At 48.5% G+C, this 22,729-nt stretch overlaps 1 protein-coding gene across 1 annotated transcript; it reads left to right on the top strand.

Annotated features, from left to right (window-relative positions):
* The first annotated feature begins 698 nt into the window (after positions 1-698).
* TICRR (TOPBP1 interacting checkpoint and replication regulator) lies at positions 699-21,991 on the top strand. Its single transcript, XM_054387826.1, has 22 exons — positions 699-1,355; positions 1,849-2,134; positions 2,685-2,926; positions 3,129-3,372; positions 4,355-4,490; positions 5,551-5,693; positions 6,413-6,625; positions 7,185-7,330; positions 8,410-8,504; positions 8,830-8,923; positions 9,623-9,702; positions 10,032-10,274; positions 11,460-11,556; positions 11,844-11,913; positions 13,001-13,141; positions 13,628-13,718; positions 14,931-14,992; positions 15,985-16,122; positions 16,861-17,018; positions 17,498-19,745; positions 21,433-21,546; positions 21,873-21,991. The coding sequence occupies exons 1-22, from the start codon at positions 699-701 to the stop codon at positions 21,989-21,991; spliced, it is 5,817 nt and encodes a 1,938-aa protein (XP_054243801.1).
* Positions 21,992-22,729: the final 738 nt, after the last annotated feature.

Genomic DNA, 22,729 nt, shown 5'->3' with positions numbered 1-22,729 from the left:
CTGGCATGGTATCTCCCGGGGCTCTGCAGGACTCCTGCCTGTAGATGTACCTCTTGCTCCGAGCTCGGCATGCCCCCGGACGGCCGCCCGATGCCGGGGGGCTGCAGAGGCAGCTGTTTGTGGGCCTGCCTTGACCTCTAGCGGCCAGCGGCAGCCTGCGCGGCTGCAGGGCGGGGAACCTCCTGCGGCTCAGCCCCGGGACTGCCCTGCCCGCCCTACGGGATCCCCCGGCCACGCGCTCCGGTCTGTCCGCGGTGAGGTCACGGTGGTGACGGCATCATGACATCACCGCCTTGATGCCCAATGAGCGGGAGAGGAGAACAATGACGTCACCATCGCGCGCGGCCCGCCGTCTTTAAATTTTAAATTGGCGGCGCCGGCCAATCGGTTCGCGCCGGGCGCGGGCCTCCCCTTCTGCTCCATCCCGGGCTGTCGCCAATGGGACGCCGCGCTCTCCTCATGCACGCCGCGCCCGGCCAATCAGCGGAGGGCGTCACGGGCAAGCGCTGCGCAGGCGGAACACTGCCGCCGCGGCCCAATGGGGACCACGGGATGAGGGGGGCGGGCGCTCGGCGGCAGCCAATGAGGACATGCTTGGCGAAGGCGCCAGCAGTTGTATAGAGTGATGGCGGCGGCCGCGCCTTGAGGGGGGTTTCCGCGGCGGGCGGCGGCCGGTGGCTGTCCCTAAGGCGGGCACCATGGCCTGCTCCCACAGCGTGGTGTTCCTGTTGGACGTGGCCAGCCCGGGCCGGCGGGCGCGGCTGCAGCGCGGAGCCCTGCGGCTCCTCAACCACCTGTGCTGCCGCTTCGGCCTGCCCCGTGTCCGCTGGGCCTTCAGGTTCTTCGACTCGCTCGGGGGCCGCGGTGGGGCTTCGCGGGGCGGCGGTTTCCGCTCGCCGGGACCCAGCGCCTGGGCACGCTTCGAAGAAGAGTTAGCGGAACGGTTCGGAGCGCGGGACCCCGCTGCTGTCCTGCCTGGGCCGGCGCCACGCGTGGCTCTCACCCACAGTGGCATCAAGGAGACGCTCCTCGATTTCCAGTGGGACCGTCCGGAGATCGCGTCCCCCGCCAAGCCGCTGCGCAGGAGCCGGAGGATGGGGCTGGCCGCCGGAGACCCCCCAGAGAGCCAGTCGGCCCCCGAGGGCTTTGTGAACGCCATCTTTCTCTTCTCCCCCTGCCCTCATTCACGGAGGGAGCTGCGGCAGTTCGTGTCGGGGAGTGACGCTCCTTCCTCCCCTCGTCTGCCGTCCACGGCTCAGGAGCTGGCAGAGAAACTCCTGCCCAAAAGTGTCCAGGAGCTGATTGCAGAGCAGAAAATTGCGCTGTTCTGGGTGGACACTGCCGAGTGGGCTCAGGTAATGAGATCAGACTGCATAAATTTCAACCATGAGTACCCGCGGGCCATCTTCTATGCTGCCCTCCCATATAAGAACGCAGAGAGGTTTATGCTAGAGCCCCTGAGCGATGGGGAAAGGTTTTCAATTACTGCTGTGTAATTTTGTTCAGCAAGAGACGTGGAAACATATTGTGGTATTTATTGATGTGCTTTGGGTTCAGTGAGGGTTCTAGCTCTTCAGAATGACAGATAAGCAGTCTGGTGATTCAGATGTTAGGATACCCGCTTGAAAATTTTGGCTAGCTCTTAACTCCATGGGTACAGTGTTTTCTTTTATTAGTTTTCTGTGAAGGCAATAAAGTCCATAAAAGCACTTGGACAGCCCAGTGTTTAGAAGCTTTATATATGTTTTCCATGCCAGTTTTTCTAAAAGCATGCAATCTTTATTTGTTTGAATGAAGGTTATCTTGCTGCCAACATTAACTGGAGACCTTTCTGTTACTTTATTTCAGCTGATTGAATCCCCAGATCATGTTGGCTACTGGACGGTGTTTGAACTGATCTGTCAGACAGGAGGCACCATTTTGCCAGCTGAAGCCTTAGTGCAGGGTTTGAGTCACAAGAGGACAGGTCTTGCTCATGGCTGTCTTGGAGACTCAGGTTCCTTGGTGCCGCAGACTATGCCTTGGACCACACTTCTGCCACTGGATGCAACGTTGAGCTGCTTGTTCTTGAAGCCCTCTGTGTTTCAAGCAGTATTTCCCCAGCAGGAAGGAGTGTTGTTTCTCAGCATGCCTGGTAATAAAAAACATAAAGAAGCTAGGGGTGCACAGTGATGACTGGGAACTGTAGGGCCCTTGATGAGCTTCCCTTGTGAATGGTGTGTAGAAGAAACTTCAGTTATTGAAGAGCCAGAGCTTCAAATAAGAAGTCCTGCTTGTGCTCTAGCTCCTCTCACACAAGAGCTACCAGATAATATTTCTGATTTAGTCTCTTCAGTTTTCCATATTTCTAGAAGCTTGGATGCATGAAGAGCTCTTTGATGGTCTGACCTTGCATAGATGCACACCCTTTTCCTATGTGCTTTGGCTCAGCTTCAACTGAATTAAACTATGAGCACAAAAAGCCCCTTCAGGAGGAAACAGATGAGCTTTAAAGCATTGTGTCTGGGCTCTTTCTTTAGTGGTCCCTTTGTGCACTCGGCTCCTTGAGAGCTTGGAGAAGGTTGTGTCTGCAATGCACTTAATGCAGAACTCTTCCTTGTTTCCTCTTGGGACTTACTGTTGGGTTGGTTGTTTTCTTTTCATTGCACTTGCTTTAGACCTTCTTTACTCTTGTTCCTGCACAGGAGGAAAGAAGCAGGAAAGCTGTGCTGTGATCCTGGAACCGCTTTCTGTGAGCCAAAGACAATTGCATTGTCCAGTCAACATCTTCCTGAAGGGTAGCTTGAGGAGTTGGAGCCTGGTGCAGGCTGGACACTTCCTCACGGAGAGCTGGATCCTGCAGAGCTCACAGGCTGAGCAGGCAGAACATCACAGGTCACTGTTTCATCAGCTGTTAAGGAGTCTAGTGACTGAAGAACTGCACCTGGTAAATCTTTCTCTCTGCCTTCAGCTAATACCTGCTCTGAAACAAGCAGAGGCAAAAGAAGTGACAGTGAAGACAACACCACTTGTGTTTGTTGCACTGCACATAGCTTATCTGGAGCTAAATCCTGGACATGCTTATAACCTGTTCCTAGGTCTCTGTATTTCTAGATAACACAAACTTTTCTCCTTCTTCAAAAATGTAGGTGGCTGAGGTATCTCTGTCTAAAACTTGCTGCCCCTGCACTGCTGTTTTGTCACCACTTTCTGAGAGCACTGCAGTTTTGACCATACTCAGGACTGAGAAGACTGCTGAAGCTCAGCAATGCAACCTTGCAGGAGCTATGGTGGAGAAGTCTTCCCAAGACCACACTCTTCACCTCCCAGATATTGTGCATAGTGTGCTGAATAAAGTTGACACATCAGTGGAAGATTCTACAGCCAGTGTGGGTAAGTGTCAGGAAATACAAAACTTAACCATCTTTTGATCATCTCTAGGTCTGATTTGGAGTAAAAAAAGAAATCTGAAGCTAATCATAGAATTGTTAGGGTTGGAAACGACCTCAAGGATCATCTAGTTCCAATGATTTCCTTAGTGAAAAGTCTCCCATTTTGGGGACTTGTTGATTTTTGTCCTGCCTTGTGATGTGATGCAGAAATCTGCACTGCTGTATTTTATGTTCCACTGGCAGGGTGTTGGTTTCCTTTAGCTGGTAGATAGAGCACAGGTACTTGTGCCTGGAGACAAATTTTAAGAATGAGGTTTCTGTAAGTTTATCACATAGCCCATCCCTGGCCCCTAAAGCCTCTGGGTGTGGCTGCAAAGGGGCAAATCCCAAGCACAAATCCAGGCTGGGTGCAGAGTGGTTTGAGAGTAACTCTAAAGAAAGAGGCTTGGGGGTGTTGGTTGCTGAGAAGCTCCCCATGAGCCAGCAGTGCCCTCATGCAGCCCAGAAGGCAGCTGTGTGCTGAGCTGCATTCAGAGGAGTGTGGCCAGCAGGGCAAGAGAGGGGATTCTGCCCCTTGACTCTGCTGTGCTGAGACCCCACCTCCAATCCTGCCTCCAGTTCTGGTGTCCCCAGCATAGGAAGGACACAGAGATGCTGGAGTGAGTCCACAGGAGACCACAAAGATGATCCAAGGGCTGGAACACCTCTGGACAGGTTGAATGAAGCCTTGAGCAGATGAATCTAGTTGAGAGGTGTCCCTGCCCAGGGGACAGGTTGGAGTAGATGATCTCTAAGGTCCCTTCCAACCTGAGCCATTCTAGGATTCATATTGCGTGTCTCCCCTCCTGATGTATTGTCTATTAAATTGCCTCTCTGGAGCAAAGGTTTGGAAGGATTTGCTTTTAAAGCTTCTATGAAGACTGGAACCTTCTGCCACTTCACTTGGTTTCTTTCTAATTTTCCTTTTGTACACCTGCTCCCAGGAGAAGAAGCTCCTATGCCCGAGTGGGTCCAGCGGGAGCTGTCCCTCACAGGAGGCTGGACTCCTTCAGTGCTGGAGGCATGGTATCCTGCATCCAATGCTTGTGGAGCAAGCTCAGATCTGATGGAGTCATTCAGGTATTTTTCTGAAACACCTCTAAGGAATAACCAAGGATTTCTGCTGCTTGTAGGGGAGTGTGGCTGTGGTGTTGCTCAGAGTTCTGGAATTCAGTGCTCTCACAGTGTGTTTGTCTCTGTGCTTTTGCTCTGTGTGTTGCTGTGTGCTTTTGCTTTGTCTGGTGTGTGGGCAAGAGGAACTGGGAGCTTGGGTAGTGATGGGTGTGGATTAAGATCTTGACAGTTTCAGGAGTGATAAAGGTGACTTAAAATGGCCTAAGCTCCTTGGAAGAATGTCAGGCTTCAGCTCTTCTTATCACAGACTGGCTTAAATTGGCAGGGACCTCAGAAATATCTCCTCCAACCTCCCCACCATGGGCAGGGGCACCTCTTGAAGACTCAGCTGCTTAAGGCCTCATCCAACCTGGCCTTGAACACCTCCAGGCAGGAGGCAGCCACAGCCTCCCTGGGCAGCCTATTCCAGAGTCTCACCACCCTCCTACTGAAGAGCTTCTTCCTCAGATTCAGTCTAACCCTACCCTGCCTCAGCTTCAAACCATTCCCCTCTTGTTCTGTCTCTTGACACCCTCATGAAAAGTCCCTCTACAGCCTTCCTGCAGGATCCCTTCAGGTATTGGAAGGCAGCTCTAAGGTTTCCCTGGAGCCTCCTCTTCTCCAGGCTGAACAACCCTAGCTCCCTCAGCCTCCTTGGCATTAGTAGGAATGAATAAATCTGTTTTCTTCAAGCTTGAATGAAACACCCCAAAAAATCCTAGTGGGGGATAGCAGAAAGCTGCTCAGGTGGTTTTGTGGCATGGGTCAGTGCCAAATCCATTGTACATTTGGTAACTCTTGCTTGGTTCCAACTTGATGTTGTTATTCTTGTTTCTACCTTTTTTTGAGGGTGGTTTGGGGGTTTTGTATTTTTAAGAACTTTTGGGGAGCAGGCACTGTAAGAGTGCTGCTTGCACTGATTTGCTGTGGACTGGCATCTGGAAAACCCTTGTTGAAGGGAACAAGGAATGTGCCTCCCACTCCCATCAGTTTTGTTAACTGGATTAAATTGTTTTTTTCTCTCTAGGCTCCTGCAGTTTCCTTGTGTCAGTGGGAAGGGTGATAGAGAGCAGTCTGAAGTGGAACTCTCAGAAAGTCTGTGTGAGCTGTACCAGAGAAAGTTCAGTGAAACATCTGCTGCAGCTGGACCAGGAAATAACAAAAAGAGACGTATGTGTACCTTGGGATTAGCCTTGCCTACTGTCAGAGATGCCAAAGGCTTTTCAGCAGGCCTTTTTCATGCATGAACCCAAGAGATCTCTGCTAGCCTGAGACTTTGTATTTAGGGATAGCATCCTTTACGTGTTAATATCAGGACTGTTCTTCACTACAACCCAAATCACTCCAATTCAAGGCTGTGCAGTGACTGGCAGAGCTGTTGAAAAGCAGCAGGCAGAGCTGTTGAAAAGCAGCAGGCAGAGCTCTGCAGTCTCTCTAGTTGCTGAAACCAGGCCCACTCCAACTGCTGGTGAATCCTGCAAAGAATCAGCTGTATTCTGCTTTGGAGAAATCAAATGCTTTCTTCTCTAAGAGTTTAATCACTGTATTTCAGTGCACTAACCATAGCTGTGTCCCTACTCACCTGATGCATCCTTAAGTCTTTCACCTGTTTCAATTGCTGTGCCAAAAGGTTGCTTTCTTTATGAGGTGACTTCTGATTTATACCTCTATCAGTTCTTCTGGGGAACAACAGTTTGCCCTTGCTTTTTGCTTGGAGAAGCAGCTTCCTGCTGTGCTGACTGTTTCTTTCATGTACAAATACACACCTTGGGGGCTGTTTTCCATTAGAGAGTTACTAATCTCACTTGCCAGTAGCACAGAATTCACCTTGGGTGGAGTTCCTGCCCCAGTGTGTCTGATGCTGGAACTCCTTTTTTGTGACATTGCAGGTGGAGTTCCCCGAACTCCAGTCAGGCAGAAGATGAAGACCATGTGCAGATCCCTGCAGATGCTCAACACAGCAAGACTGAATGTAAAAGCTCAGAAGTTCCAACCTGATGGTGCTTCACCAACAGTGAACGAGAAGGTTCCACAGAAGCTTTCAGCCAAAAGATTGGATGAAAAGGTGGAAGAAAAGGAAAAGGCACTTAAAATATCAATAGGTGTGTGCTGAGTTATCAGTCCTGCTGTTTGTAGGAGCTTGTATGAGATCTTTATGAAAAGGAGAAGGAAGGCTAAGAAGGGAGCCCAGGGTGCTGGGGAACAGATCAATGTTTGGGTTTCTGTATCTTCATCTTGGCACAGAGTGGTTATTTTTTCCCACCTTTCTCCCAGTTAGTTTCTACAAATGTTTGCAAGTCTTTGTTACAGCCTCTCCTGGAATTAGTTTCCTGTCTTGTCTCCATCTGAGAAAAAGGAGTAAGTAATTACCTCTTTAACCACCAGGAGTAGAGGGAAGCACCTATTTACTAAACTGTGTAGAAGTAAAGAGTTTCTTGACTGCTGCAGTAACCTGAGAGCTTACAGATCTACTCATAACTAAACTTATTAGTCATGGGCCTGGACCTACTTCTGTTATGTGTTCTGTGGTCTGGATGTGTCTTTGCTAGAAGAAAACTCTTTTGATGCTTTCTCTGTTCCCCAGTTCAGCTGGCAGGAATGTTTCATCAGTGAGATGTGCTGAATAAGCATTTAGTTAACTTGGACCATTTCCCTTTGCAGACTTCAAAACTGAGGAGGAACTGCAGTGCCACTTAACCACAAGCTACCAGAAGGCTGTTGCTGAGGGAGTCCTTTCATCTGTGTGTGCCCAGAATATGATCATGGCCATTAAAAGATTCTTGAAAGTAGATGCCAAAGAGAGAGAGGTAGGTAGAGCTTGTGGACAGGATTACTACTGGTCTGGAAGTGAAAGATTTTACTATTTGATGCTACTTCTTCATCTTTTACAAGAGCATGTCTTCTGATTTTGCTTTGCATGGCAAATCCAGACCTCCTGCTATTCCAGAAGGGAGAAGGACTTCAAGGTTGGGTTTTTTTTGATTGTCATCAACACTATGGAGTTAAAATAACTTCGTGAAAGCAAAATTGGTAAACTTGTAATTGAAAGACAATGTTGTGAAGGGCTGAAGCTGCAGATAAGTGACCTCCTGTGTGATTTCAAGCTGTCAGTTTTCCTGTGTCTTGTGGCTTTGCCACTGAAAGAAAAAGAATTCTTTCCTTTGAAGGAGAAGACAGAAAAAGGAGCTATTCCCAAAAGAATGTCAGAAAGCTTTCTGTGGCTGCATTCCAAAGTGAGAGCCACCTAAGAAAATTGAGCTACCCAAAGGAGCAGGTTTGGAAAAGGCTGCCTAGGGAGGTGGAGTCTCTGTCCTGTCCATGGAGGTGTTCAAGAAAGGTGTGGCCATGGCACTTGGGGACATGGTTTAATGGCCATGGTGGTGTTGGACTGGATGATCTGATTCCATGATTAAGGGACTTGAACTGGTGTGAAGGGCTGTTCAGTCTGGAGAAGAGAAGGCTGAGAGGGAGTCTAATCAATGTCTATAAATACCTGAGGGGGGTGGGTGTCAGGATGAAGGTGCCAGGCTCTTTTGGGTGGTGCCCAGTGACAGGACAAGGAACAATAGACACAAGCTGGAACAGAGGAGGTTCCATCTCAACATGAGGAGACACTTCTGTATGGTGAGGGTGATGGAGCCCTGGTGCAGGCTGCCCAGAGAGGTTGTGGAGTTTCCTGCTCTGGAGATTTTCAAAACCCGCTTGGACATGTTCCTATGTGACCTGCCATAGGTGATCCTGCTCTGGCAGCTGGGGGTTGGACTGGATGATTTCTGGAGGTCTCTTCCAACCCCTAACATTCTGGGTCAAGAGAAGAGTGGGGAGAAATCCTGTCCTGCAGACAGGGAGCAGACTTGAAGTTTTTGCTGTAATTCTGTCTCTGCAGGTAGCCTGTTTGGAAGGAGTCAGAAACCACCTCCTGAAGACCAGCAAAATGCTCAGACAACAGCAGGGCTTACAGAAGGACACCAAAGTCAGAGAGTATGAGACACTCTGTTTACTTCGCCTGAGATGCTGTGGGCTTAGTTAGCAATTTTTGGTGGTGAATTTTTCTGTACATGTGGGAAGCTCTTTGCCTGGGGAAAACCTGTGGTCAGTACAAACATGCCATGAAATACAACTATATGTAGAATGTGACGAGCATTGCAGCCTACACCTGAACTGAGGCATCCCCCCTGCCACCTAACTGAAATGCTAACCATGCTGTGCTGTCCAAGGGAGCTGCTTCACCTCCCACGGCTTTCCTGAGCAGTGGATGTGCTGTTTCCAGTGGGAACAAAACAGTGAATCCTGACTCTTTTCTTAGGTGTCGCCTTCAGGTGTTTTTGCGCCTTGAGTTATGCCTTCAGTGTCCTTCACTGCAAAGCAACACCGATGAAATGGAGCAGCTGTTGGAGGAGGCAAGTAAATCATAGAATGGTCCAGGCTGGAAGGGACCCAGCCTGGTCACCCAGTCTGATCTCCCTGCAGTCATGCTGACTGCATCCCTGACTAGATCAGGTTGCCCAGGGCCTCGTTGAGCCTCACCTTGAATATCTCCAGGGAAGGGGCCTCAACTAGCTCCCTGGGCAACCTGTTCCAGTGTTCCACCACCCTCATAGTGAAGAACTTCTTCCTGATACCAACCTAAATCTGCCCTTCTCTAGTTTGAAGCCATTGTCCCTTGTCCTGTCACCACAGGCCCTTGTAAACAGTCTCTCCCCATCCTTCCTGTAGGCTCCCTTCAGGAAGGCTGCTATCAGGTCTCCAAGCTCCTTCAGCCTGTCCTCATAGCAGAGGTGCTCCAATTCCCTGATCATTTTTGTGGCCCTCTTCTGGACCCTCTCCATCAGGTCCATGTCCTCCCTATATTGAGGACTCCAGACCTGTACACAGTACTCCAGATGAGGTCTCACCAGAGCAAAGTGGTAGAATCACCTCTCTGGATAGACCAAGTTGTTTCTGGTTGGCACTAGAAATGCAGACCTGCAGCCTGTAGTTTTTCCTTGATTTTACTGTGGTGCTTTATATTCCTTGCTAAAAAAAAAAAAAACAACCACCCTGATGTTGCAACTGGCACAGCTTTATCCATTTCCCCACTTGTTTTTTTGTCCTTCCAGATGACAGATATGCTGCGCATCTTGTGCCTGACTGAAGACTCAGGGTATCTCACAAAGTTCCTAGATGAAATACTAGAATTGTAAGTTCTGTAGCATGCCTGAAAGTGTTACTGGGGATTGTGCCTTTGGTCAATAAACAGCAGTCAGCAGCTTTGATGCACTGACGCTTTGGAATTTTCAGAAGTTTAGGCATGTTCTGTTTGTTAGGGCTTAGCTTGATTTAAAGAAAAGGTAGTTGATGATTAAACTAATGAAAAAAACCCCAAACTAAAACAACCAAGCCAGTTGATTTTAAGTTGGTTTTTAACTGACATTTAAGAACAAACCTTTGAGTTCAGACTTTGGGACTGAAGCACTGACAGATCTTTTGGGGGTTTGTGTTTGATGCGGGTTCTCTCTGTTGCTCTAGGTACATGAGTTCTATCCCCAAGACCCTGGGAGACATTTACTATGGTCTTGGTACACAAATACCCCCGAAGTTGGCATCAGTTCTGCCTTCAGACTTCTTCAGTGATGACTCTGTGACCCTGGATAGCAAATCTCCAGCCCTTTCCCCATCTTTATCCTCTGCCTTGACTCCGGGCACCGTTTGCCTGCGCACTGAGAGCGCTCAGCTGGAGGAGCTGCGCACCAGGTCTGCCAAGAAGAGAAGGTAACCATTCCAAACAGCAGCAGCTTGTTGCAGACCTGGCTGTGGCTGAGTTACCTAAACTGCAGCTCAGTCATTGTTTCTGTTGCTGCACACCTAGTTGGGGCAAGCTGACAGGTGCTGATCGCACTGCAAGCGTGGGAGAAATATTAAGGGCTCCCGTGTTTCATTTTTAAATTGTTATTACTGACTGCATGGAAGTGCAGTCTTGATTCTGATACAAAAGTAGTGTTGATGAGTAGCTTCCATGAGGGAAAGAGGGTCTTCTGCTGTGCAGTAGGGGCCCCTGCATTGTTAAAGTTAAACCTTTCCTTTAGTGTAAACCTCTACTGTTGGGGATCATGTGCATGTTTTAGTGAACTGTGAAATGGGTTTTGGTACCCACCATAAAGGTTAAGTGCAGCCATTTGTATTGCAAGTCATCTGTCACTGTTTTAAGTGAGGTGCCAATGATTTTGGCAGTCTCAATTTAGGTAAAGATTTCCAATCTCTGGTGTCAAACCTCATTTCAGAATTCTAGAATGGCTCAGGTTGGAAGAGACATCAGAGATCATCTGTTCCAACCTCCCCACGATGGGCAGGGATACCTCTCAACTAGACTCAGCTGATCAAGGCCTCATCCAGCCTGGCCTTGAACAACTCCAGGGAGGATGCAGTCACAACCTCCCCAGGCAGCCTATTCCTCCTATTGAAAAGCTTCTTCCTCATATCCAGTCTAACTCTGCTCTGCCTCAGCTTCAAGCCATTGCCCCTGGTCCTATTGCTAGGCACCTTCATGAAAAGTCCCTCTGCAGCCTTCCTGTAGGATCCCTTCAGGTATTGAAAGGCAGCTCGAAGGTGCCCCTGGAGTCTTCTCCAGGCTGAACAACCCAAGCTCCCTCAGTCTGTCCTCATAGCAGAGGTGCTCCAGCTCTTAGATCATCTTTGTGGCCTCCTGTGGACTCACTCCACCAGCTCTGTGTCCTTCTTATGCTGAAGACACCAGAACTGGATGTGGTATTTGAGGTGGGGTCTCAGTAGAGCAGAGTCAAAGGGCAGAATCCTTTCTCTTGCCCTGCTGCCCACACTCCTCCTGATGCAGCCCAGCGTGCAGCTTACTTCTGGGCTGCATGAGGCACCTAACTGACATTAGGTTGATAACCATGTTTCTGGTCTTATTTTAACTTAATCTTTGTATGCTTTCTGAAGGAATCATGCATTAGCCAGACACAGGAGCATGACAGAAGCGCCACAGAACCTGCGTCAAATCGAGATCCCCAGGCTAGCCAAGAACCCCATCAGAAAGGTAAAGTCTCACAAAAGGATCCTGTGGGTGGCATCTGCAGTGTGCAGCAACCTTGTGAAGGGACACTGGTGCAAAAAACTCTTGCCCTGCATTCACTTACACCCTGCATCAGCTGTGCAGAGATCCAAATTGTTTTGAAGGAAAAATTGAAATAAGGTAATGCAGAGATCCAAATTGTTTTGAAGGAGAAATTGAAATAAGGTGATGCAGAGCTTGCAGTTAGTGTGCACAACAGTTAAACACAACCTGAAGCTGCCAGTGAGGCTCTACCTTCTCTTCTCTTTCAGGAAAACCTCCGTTCCTGTCCTGCTGCCGAGAAGTCCCAACAGCTGCCTCTGCAAAAAGAAGCAGTGCAAGGTAAACTGAGTTCTGACTTCCATCCAAAGGTGTATCTTCAAGTGTTCTCTGTAAAATTTAGTGAGCTGTGGTGAAATTCTGCTGAAGCATGGGAGGATCCTAGAATGGCTCAGGTTGGAAGCTCCCTCAGCTTCTCCTCATAGCAGAGGTGCTCCAGCTCTTAGATCATCTTTGTGTCCTCCTCTGGACTCACTCCATCAGCTCTGTGTCCTTCCTATGCTGGGGACACCAGAACTGGAGGCAGGATTGGAGGTGGGGTCTCAGCAGAGCAGAGTCAAGGGGCAGAATCCCCTCTCTTGCCCTGCTGGCCACACTCCTGTGGGTGCAGCCCAGCACATGGTTTGCCCTCTGGGCTGCATGAGGGCACTGCTGGCTCATGGGGAGCTTCTCATTAATCAAACTTTGAGGAAAAAGCAATCACTGTGTTCTTTTTGTGCTCACATGCAGAACACCTAAGCCATGTGTCTTGAAAAGAAAGCTTTCCCATTCTTCCTTGGATCTTGCAATTGTTTCCATCTTTGTGTGTTCGGGGCCAGGTTGGATGAGGCCTTGAGCAAACTGGTCTGGTGGAAAGCGTCCCTGCCCGTGGCAGGGGGGTTGGAACTAGATCTTTAGGGACCCTTCCAACCCAAACCATTCTGTGAATATCAGGACTATAGTGAACTCCTGTATCTGGAAACAGAACATCTCTGCACAATAAACAGCAGATGAAATTCCAAATGAATTCTCTGAACCAGCTTGTGCTTCACTTGAGATTTGTGGCTTCCTTCATGTTGCTCCATCTGGGACACTGACTGCTTTTTCTGCTGTGGCATATGCTTGTAGTTTATTGCTGGAATAATGCAAATTTCTAAGAGAAGTCCAGGATGGTTTTAGAGCAGGGCATGTTTCAGCAGTAGAAAGACAACTCTTCAGTGCTTGTGTCTCTAAAAAGCTGTTTTCTTTTCTTTTTCTGTGCTAGTATGTGATGTTCTTATCTATACTGGCCTGACAGTCATCTTCCTGTGATTTATTTCTGTTCTTCCCCTCCCCCCCCTTTTCTCTATCCTTTTAATCTGATCATTGCTTGCTTTGTTTTTCCTCACAGAGGTTACAAAGGTAAGAAGGAACCTCTTCAATGAAGGGATACTTTCACCATCCAAAAGGGCTGGGAAAAAGCTGCCTAGAAGCCAGTCAGTGTCTGCTGTGGAAGGCTTAAGATACAAGTGTGCTGATGAAGGCACTAAAGGTAGGGCATGACTTGCTTCTGTGGGATTGTTGTGAAAGAGCTTTTGCTGAAATTCCTATGCTTGTGCCTTCAGTTCTATGAAACAATTACTTATTTTGAATGAAGGAGATAAAAATTGAGCTCATTGCTGTGGTGCTTTGATGGTGAATAGGATGGAATTGAAAGTGAAACCTGGTACTGAACTCTGCCTTCCAAGAAAACTGATGTTAAAAATGCTTGGTTAAAAATGGATCTGGGAATGAAAGGTGAAGCATGAAGAGTTATTTCAGTAGGTTGTCTGACACAATTAATGAGAGGGTGGGAAGGAAGTGTAGACACTGGACTCTGAAATGATGGACTCTGAGTGTTGGGAGACTGATGCACAAAGATTCTATATTGGCTGTCATTGTTAAACTGAAGCCTGTACAAAACTGCTTTTATTTCTTTGTCCTAACTGCTTTATAACTGTGTGATGGGATGGCTCTTGCTTGACTTTTTTTTTTTTAGATCATCACAAGTTATTGACCAAGAGAGTTGCAGAAACACCACTGCACAAGCAGGTCTCCAGGAGGCTGCTCCATAAGCAAATCAAAGGCCGGTGAGTAGCTCTGTCTGAATTTCTTCAGTACGTAGCAGATCTCTAAAGTATCAGATGCCTTATGCTATGAGCACAAGAACCAGGCATTTTCTTTGTAGTCAAAGTGTCATCTTCACCTAAGGCAGTAAGAGAACCAGTGGAGGCTAAGTTCTGTTTGAGACAGGGGATGTACTGCTCACTTCATGTATCATAGGATCATTAAGACTAGAAGAGACCTTTAAAGGTCGTTGAGTCCAACCATAACCCAACCACTGTGACCACTAAACCATGTCCTGAAGCACCACATCTACAGCTTCTTGAATACTTCCAGGGATGGTGATTCCAGCATCTCCCTGGGCAGCCTGTTCCAACCCCTCACCACTCTCTCACTAAAGTTTTTCCTAACGTCCAACCTAACTGTCCCCTGGCACAACTCAAATCCTTATTTCCTCTCATCCTGTTGCTGGTTACTTGGGAGAAGAGACCCACACCAACCTCAATCCAACCTCCTTTCAGGTGGCTGTAGAGAGCAATGAGGTCTCCCCTCAGCCTTCTCTTCTCCAGACTTAACCTCAGCTCCTTCAGCTGCTCCTCATATGATCCCATCCAAACCCATGACCAGTTGCATTGTTCTTCTCTGGGTGCCCTCCAGCACCTCAATATCTCGTCTCCCAGAATTGAACACAGCGCCCAAGCTGTGCCCTCATCAGTGCCCAGTTCAGGGGCTCCATCATTGCCCTACTCTTGCTGGCCACACTGGTTTTGATCCAGGCCAGGATGCCCTTGGCCAGCTGAGCACACTGCTGGCTCATGTTCAGCCATCCACCAGCACCCCCAAATCCTTTCCCACTGGGCTGCTTTCCAGCCACTCTGCCCCAAGCCTGGAGCATTGCTTGGGATTGCTGTGACTAAGTGCAGGATGCTTTAATTCCTGCAGGTAAATTCTGGTTAGTTTCAGTTGCTGTTTTTGAGGTCTTCTGAAGAAAAGGCCTCTGCTGTATTTTGTGGGGTCTAGGCTGAAGTGTAGCATTTGCTTCCATGCCCCACTGCTGCTTGTAGAGCTGGACAGTTCAGCCTGCTCAGTGCTGTGTTAACAGGAGGCAGAGTGTTTGCTGACTGCTCAAAGCAATGTGTTGGTGTAGGGTAGAGGAGTGCTTCTGAGTCTGTGTGCTGAGTTCTGGCTCTGTAAATGTGAGCAGTGTGCTAAGGCCAGAATGTCTGCTGTCTCCCAAGGTCTTCTGATCCAGGCTGTGACACTGATGTTGTAGAAGAATCTCCAGAGAAAACCATAAAAGGTAAGCCCTGTGTGTTTGATTCTCAGAGGTGGGTTTTGCTGTGTGTGGCTTAAAGATGAGCGTGCTTCAATTTAGGTGATTCCTGAACAGTGCAGAAGTATTGTACTGCTCTGTTGGTGCAGCACAGCACTCCTGTGGTGGAACCACTTGCTGTTCCCTGCTTTGACACCCTTGTAAGTTCAGAAAGGTTAGGGAGAAATGCTTTTAAATGAAAATAACAGACAGGACTTTGAGGATGAGCAAGATTTTGAGCTGCTGTAACTGCTGTCAAGCCAGCACATGGTGTTTGTTTTTAACGTAGCTTCAACGTGTGCTGTGACCCTAACACTGCTCTGATGTCTGCTGTAGCAAATGGCCAGCTGGATCTATGGAGTGTCTGTTGGCTGCTGATGTTTCTTATCTCCAGGACTGAAGAAGGAAATGTAGCAGTTGGGCAAGCAGGGAGATGAAATCATTAATAAAGAGACAAGAGAATGAACTAATCATTTAACTTAGGTGTAAATTAAATTGATCATAGAATCATGGAATGATAGGGGTTGGAAGGGGATCTCTGAAGATCATCCAGTCCAACCCCCCCTGCCAGAGCAGGATCATCTAGGGCAGGTCCCACAGGAACTTATCCAGGTGGGTCTTAAAAGTGTGTAGAGAAGGAGACTCCACAACCTCTCAGAGCAGGTACACGCTGGTACAGATGACAAGATTGATTGTGCTTGTGCTGGATGACACTGGCTCATGGAGAGGAGTGCTAGCAAAGCCATAGAAATGATAGAGATGGATGAGTGGAAAGATGACTTAGAGGAGGAAGATTTGCAGGCATTAATATTCCACACCCTCAAGGAAGGTGAAGCTTTCTTCCTCCCACACTTGCCTCCCTTTGTCAGACAGTTAACTGTATGGAAGTTTCTTCATAGAGTGCTCTTTTCAGTCAGGAATGGCCCTGTTGGAGACTGAGCCTTCTTTTTCTCCCTCAACACCATCTTTCTCTTCTTCAGAAGCAGGTTTGAGAAGGAGCCCACGCATCAAACAGCTGTCTTTGAACAGGAGCTGCTCTGGTGTTTTCTATTCCACTGCACAGCCCAGAGTCCAGCAGGGACGAGAAGAGGAGGGCTGCACACTGCAGGATGTGGAAGGTACTGAATGGGATTTGAGCAGGCTGATGTTGCTGATCTGAAAAGCTGGCATAGCTGGCTCTGAGTTTGATTTGATTTGGCTCTATGAGAGACTGTAAGAAACTAAGAGCTGTGGTGTAATAGCTTCTGCAGACAGAAATTCATCCCTAGTAATTATTTTTGAATTGGGAATCTGAATTTGGAGGCTGGTAAGGCAGCTATTTCTGTGGTGAATATACTGCCAACTTAAGAACCCAGTCAGGGCCATCTAACAGAATACCACTGATTGTCAGTCTGCATTGCTTCAATGCAGTGAAATCCCTGTGAAATATGGGACAGAAATCTTAAAGCTGACTTTCAGTCTACTCTGTGGCAGCATAAAGCACTGGCTGATGGGATCATCTTTGCTGGTTTTCTCAGTAGGATTATCAGCTATAAATGGTGATGTTTAGTTCTTCATATTGTACTTACTAGAGCCCTTAGTCATGAACCAGAAGTTTCTGAAGCTACAAGCTATAAATAGAATAAGAGGCTGAGCTCTTTTATACTTTCTTTGCCCTGCTAAAGCACTTTGTGCAGTTGGATATTAGTTTCATATTGGGAAATGACAATGCTGGTGAAGCTTTAACATCTGGCTGGAAAAGAACATGTCAGGGTATAGGCTTTGTGTGCTGCTTGTCCATAGATCTGAAGTGATTGAGACAATTGTTCTTGGCAGGTTACTTGGTGTTAGCTGAATTGTGCTGTTCCACTTTGTAGGCATTAAATGTCATTCAGAGGGCCCCACTATCCAGACTCCCAAGAGGTTTTTCTTTGGTGCAGTCATTGATGCATGCAGTCCTGCAGTGAAGCCTTCACCTGGAAGGAGGAGGACAAGAAAAGATTCCTTACACTTAGAGGAGCTGCCTGCCTGTCAGGTAGAAACACTTCTCTCTCTCTCTGCCTCTCTCTCTCTCTCTCTCTGTTTCTTCCCATCCCCTTTTTCTGTGCATATTTAGTGAGACCTAAACATCTTAAATTCAGTGTTTCTCTTAAGAGTTTTTTCTTTTTCACCATGAGATCAGTAAGACAGTGGAATAACCTCCCAAGATTCCCAAGCAATGGATTCCCCTATATTAGACAGCTGGAAGACTCAGCTTGACAGGGTGCTAGGCCAGCTCATTTCAGCTCCACTATCACCTAGATGATTCTTGGGGTCCCTTCCAACCTGGCATTCTAAGATCCAATCAAATGGGTTTTGTGCTGTAAATGATAGAATCGTTTGGGTTGGAAGGGACCTCCAAAAGTCATCTAGTCCAACCCCCAGTCTTGAGAAGTAACTATTAAGAGGGGTAACCAATACTGGTGGAATAGATCAAGCATAATTTTGTTAATTTTTTCCCTCTTCCCCCTGCAGACTCCTAAAAAAACACCTCAGAAATGTGCCCAGAAGCCACTGAATTCTGGCAGTAAGCTCCCAAGGAGATCACCTCGTATTCTCCACAGGACACCACAGAGGCTGGAGAAGACTCCTGGCAAAAGTCCAGCTGCTAAGCAGACTGCAGCTAAATGTTTGGGAAAGTATTTTTCTGATCCTGTGCAAAGGATCAGGTCACCACATGCTGAAACTGACACTAAGAGGCTTCGTTCACTGCAAGTCACTTTTAAGGACTGTTCTCCAGCAGAAAGACTTTCTCCTTCTTGCAAAGAGGCTGGAGAGCAAATACCAGAGCAGGAAGGGTTTGCAGTGCTTGATGTCTCATTGTCACCTCAGACAGATTCAAATCCAGCTGCTTCTCCCCCTCAGGGGAGATGTTTTGCAGAACTGCAAACACCAAGACGTTCCTTGAGATACCTCTCAAAATCAGCATCTCCAGTTGGTGCTTGGAGGCAAACCCTCCCAAAGGAAAGCCAGGTGCTGTCAGATCTAACTCAAGCAACCAGAATTACTCCCAGGAAACTTGAAGATCCAGGTTCAGAGTTCTGTCCCAGCCCACTGAGTGCAGAAATAACACAGCTTGCTGTGGGGTTAGAGCCTCCCTTCAGTTCTCCTCTCTGTGAAAGGTCCACAAAGGCTGTGTCCACCAGCTCCCCTTCCCATGCGCAGGCTAGGGAGTCTGGCTGGAAACTTAGTGCATCTAAACCATCTTCTCAAAGATCTCCAGACATTACTGACGCTTCACTGAGGTCCAGGCTTCACACAGCAGAGCAGGCCAGATGTGAACCAAATTCTAGAGGGCAGAACCCTACACCTGCATGTTTGATAGCTTCTGAAAATAAGGACAGTTGTGATGGCAGTGGTGGTAACTCCTTCAGCCTTCAGCTTTGTCAGCCCCAAATTACTGAAAATCCCTCTGTGTCAGAGGAAGTTAAGCAGCTGGCTGTAGCAACTGAAAGCTCTCCTCCAAGAGAGGACTTGGAGAACCTGGAAACACATTTGTCTGGAAATCCTTCTGCTGGAGGGCAGGTGTGTGCACAGAGTGCTGAGACAGAGCGTGCACAGCTGGTGAAGGAGAGGATCTCCCAGGCAAACACCTTCCTGATGGGTTCTCAAACAGTTAGTGATGGCCTGGGAGCAAAACCTGTGCTGAGGGAGGACTCTGGGGGGCTGCAGGCTCCAAGTCTAAAGAGACACTCCAGGTTTACCCAGACCACTTCACCTCCTGTGCCAAAGTCTCCTGCCTACTCTCTGCGCTGCACCGCAGACAGGAGGCAGCGGGAGGCTGCGGCACGGATGGGAGATCCTCAGCTCCTAGCTGAGTTCTCAGCTGCTAAAAGTCGCTGCAAGCTTTCTGCCAGCTCCCCAACTTATGAAGTTGAACTGGAAATGCAGGCTTCAGGCCTGCCCAAACTCCGCATTAAGAAAATTGGCTCTTGCTCGTCGTTGGAAGTTCAGCATGAAGCAAGTGCCAGCAAAGCCAAGGGAGGAGACAGCCCCTTTGGTGATCCTGCTATGGCCTGGTGCAGCAAGCATCCTGGAAAACCAGCAGCTGCCTGTGTTTCACCCTCCTGCTTTCGCTCCTTCCACAGTACACCCGGGAAAGGTGGAGGACAGACCTACATATGCCAGTCGTACACCCCAACAAGCTGTGCCTCTAACACCACCTCCCCATCCCCCTTAGAAGCAGGAGTTCCATGGACACCTTCTCCAAAGCGGAAGGCCACCCCTGATGCTATCAACGATTGGCCTCGGAGAAAGAGAGCAGCAGGCAGCGCTGCTAACACCACCTGTGGCCAAGGTGATGAGCAGAGCAGAATGTCAGCAGGCACAGAAGGAGAGGTGAAGATCTCAGAGCATTACAGCAGCAGAGCAACAAGCACTTTCGGGGAGTTTGAACTGGAAGGGATTTACAGGCTCCAGGACCAGGCATCTCCTAGTGACTCTGAAGCCAGAGCTGAGGAGGACTCTGCCATGGGAACTTTTGGCTTGAAATCTCGGAAGAGGGTCTTTAAGGATCTGTCACCAGACAAGGTGGAGAGTCAGGATGCCAAGAGGTCCTGCAGGTATAAGCACAGCTTGGATCTCACTGGCTTTGCCACAGATGAGGGCAGCAGAAGCAAGACAAGGACGGACTCTGTGCTGCCTGAGAAGCTAGGAGCATGTCTGCTCATAACTCCTGAGCAGCACAGCTGTGTAGGGGAGGATGATGTCTTCCTTCTGTCAGGTAATGTTGGCACTGCATGGAGATTCAGAGATGATTAAACATGTGGAGTAGGCAAAACCAAGAACACAACTGTTTCCTGTCTGTCTAAGGGAGAACGAGGTGGAGGGGGAGAGTGGATTGTAAGTGACATAGCAGCTAATTATGAGGAAAGAGACTGGATGTGAGGAATTCATCAGTGGAGTGTTAGTGAAGGCAGATCAGAGAAATAGGAAACAGCAAGAGGCTGGAGGAATTAAAAGTTGAGAGTGTGAGGAGTTGGGGAGGGAGGATCCCAGTTGCATCCAGTGGTGGTGGTGGTTGTTGTGAGGTTTTCTGGGGTTATGTGCATGCTGCTAGTTGTTTCTGCCCAGCAGCCAGCATTGAAGCCAACTGTCTAAAGCTTGGCTGCTCCACTGCAGGCTGGAGCCTTGGCAGTGGTAGTCCTGTGGATGTTGGTATGTATTGGTGCTCCAGTTTCTGTCTGCCCATGCTGGTAGGCCTGGTGGAAGTGGGTGTCAGAAATGATTGCCTTACTAGCAGTAATGTTCTACTGGGAGGTGTTGAAGTTTAAACTACCTCTGTTCCTGCTGTGGGTACAGATTGAGCTGGCCTTGGTGAAGCAGGCAGCCTCAGCTCTGTAAGCAAGGCCTTGTGAATTTCCAATAGTTCATGCAGTGTTATTTTAGAGATTAAATAGGACAAGAACAGCAAGGTCTTGTTCTGTAGTCCATTGCATGCCCTGAAGCATTGAGCTTCAGTGTCTGTTGTTCTCTTGCAAGGAAAGGTTTGCAAGATACAGAGGCAGTATCTTAGTCATTCAAGAGGTGTCACTGAGATGAGTGGGCAAACTTGAAAACAGCATTAGTCCATGTGTCTGATGTCACACACACCTCAAATCCTGGGCTCACTTTTGGGCCTCTCACTCCAAGAAGGACATTGAGGTGCTGGAGTGTATTCAGAGAAGGGCAACAAAGCAGGGGTCTGGAGAACAGGGCTGGTGAGGAGCACCTGAGGGACTTGGGGTCGTTTAGTGTGGAGAAAAGGAGGCTGAGGGGAAACCTTACTGCTCTCTACAGCTCCCTGAAAGGAGGTTGCAGTGAGGTGGGGGTTGGTCTCTTCTCCCAAGTAACAAGCAATAAGAAGAGAGGAAATGGCCTCAAGTTGAACCAGGGAAGGTTTATGTTGGATATTAGGAAAATTTGCTTTACTAGAAGAATGGTCAGGCACTGGAACAGGCTGCCCAGGGAGGTGGTTGAGTCCCCATCCCTAGAGGTGTTCAAAAACTTACAGACAGGGGGCTTGGGGATGTGGTTTAGTGGGCATGGTGGTGTTGGGTTGATGGTTGGACTTGATCATCTTACAGGCATTTTCCAACCTTAATGATTCTATGATCTATATTCAGGACACAAAATAATAGCAATATTCAGCCTCTAGCTGGTCCAATAAGAGACTTTCTGTACCTGCAAACCCATGGTCTGTTTGCAAGCCCCCATGGCTGTAGCAGCTCTCTCCCAGGAAGAGAGTTCCACGCAGTTATGCTTCAGAGAAGGGAAGGGGAGTGCTGCTGTGCCAGCCTAGACTTTGTTTCAGGTAAACTCAAAGCATCACTGATGGGAGTTTTGAGGTAGAAGAAAGGCTGTGCATAAAGCTCACCTGAAAGCACTCCTGAGTTTTCAGTTGGCTGCAGCATCTCCCTGTGCTTCCCCAGGCTCAACCCCTCCACTGAAGAGCTCTCTGTCTGCCAGCAGCCTTCGAGCCCTGACTCAATCTCCACTGCTATGCCCAGGCCAGACACCACAGCCTTGCAGAAGGCCTGCTCCAGGTAACCATCTGTGCTGTAGGGAAGGGCTGGTGTGCTCTGCATGCCTGCAGCCAGGGAGAGCAGCAGAGTACTGTGCTGGGGACTGCCCTTCCTGCAGGCAGCCTGTGGCTGGCTCTGCCAGTCCTGCAGTCAGTGGCTCCATCTGAGGCTTCCAAGAAGCTGCATGCTGTGGGAACATTGGGAGGGGTGAGGAGGTAGCAGTGAAGGGAAGGAGTGGCTTAGTAGGAAATGCAGGTTAGTGTTCTTGTTTCCAGTTGGTGTTTGGCTTCTTGGAGTCACCTATAAACTTTGGCAAACCTCAGCTTAATTTATTCTTTCTTTTGTAGAAGAGGAATCTGATGGCTTCCACATTGCTGCCAGCCAGGAGCTGTCTCCATTCCACCTCATGGCTTCCAGGAGGCGACCCCTCAGCAGAACTTACTCACGGAAAAAGCTGCTCAGCTGAAGTCTGGAGCCAGAACAGTTTGGGAAGCTTTGCCTCCTCCCAGCTGCACAACATCCCTTTAACCAAGGACCTTATCTTTGGTGCTGGGCTGGAGCTGTCTTGTCTTGGTAGGAGAATGGATGCAAGCATATGGCAGTGGAAGTAAGGACCACTCCAAAAGTTGCTTTGTCCACCTCAACTGCAGCATCTCTCCACCCATTCAGTCTTTCTGGTGCTTCTCCTGCTCATGGTAGCTAAGTTCTGCAGTGAAGTTCTGCTAGGTAAAGAGGGAGAGTTGTCACTCTTCTACAACTTCCTTGTACAATAAACTGGTGTCAATTTTTATTGTCAATTAGATTGGGGCTGGAGAAAGAAGGATGCTGGGAGTGAATGGATACAACACAAGCTGTGTGTGTCCCTGCCATGTACTTTGTCCTAACCCTGATCCCTCTGTTGTTGCATCCAGTTTGCCACAGCTTAGTGGGAAAATAGCAAGCAGATTAACTCTGAATTGATGAGTAAATGTCTCAAAACACTTGACAAGTGCCAAAAGAATGCAGAGGCAGGGAAAGAAGGGAGCTGTGAGGATAGTGTGAGGTTGTCCTGAAACCGCTTGCTTTTTGGGGTCAGGTAGCCAAGCTCCTCTTTTCCCCTGCCATGTCCTTCTTAAAGCAGGTACCTGGGCTTTTCTCTCTGGCAGAGCCCAGAAATGAACTTAACATCCCTCTTCCTGAGGTGGATGGTGCCAGGGCTAAGTCA

This window comes from Indicator indicator, chromosome 16 (genome assembly GCF_027791375.1).
Source record: "Indicator indicator isolate 239-I01 chromosome 16, UM_Iind_1.1, whole genome shotgun sequence".
NCBI lineage: Eukaryota > Metazoa > Chordata > Aves > Piciformes > Indicatoridae > Indicator > Indicator indicator.
The sequence above is the reverse complement of the archived record's forward strand: the minus strand, read 5'-3'. Positions and strand labels throughout refer to the sequence as shown.

Coding starts and splice junctions, on each gene's coding strand:
- TICRR (XM_054387826.1), top strand. CDS start 699: ATGGCCTGCTCCCACAGCGTGGTGTTCCTGTTGGACGTGGCCAGCCCG. Junction 4,491..5,550: donor GATCTGATGGAGTCATTCAG/GTATTTTTCTGA, acceptor TTTTCTCTCTAG/GCTCCTGCAGTTTCCTTGTG. Junction 11,557..11,843: donor CCAAGAACCCCATCAGAAAG/GTAAAGTCTCAC, acceptor CTTCTCTTTCAG/GAAAACCTCCGTTCCTGTCC.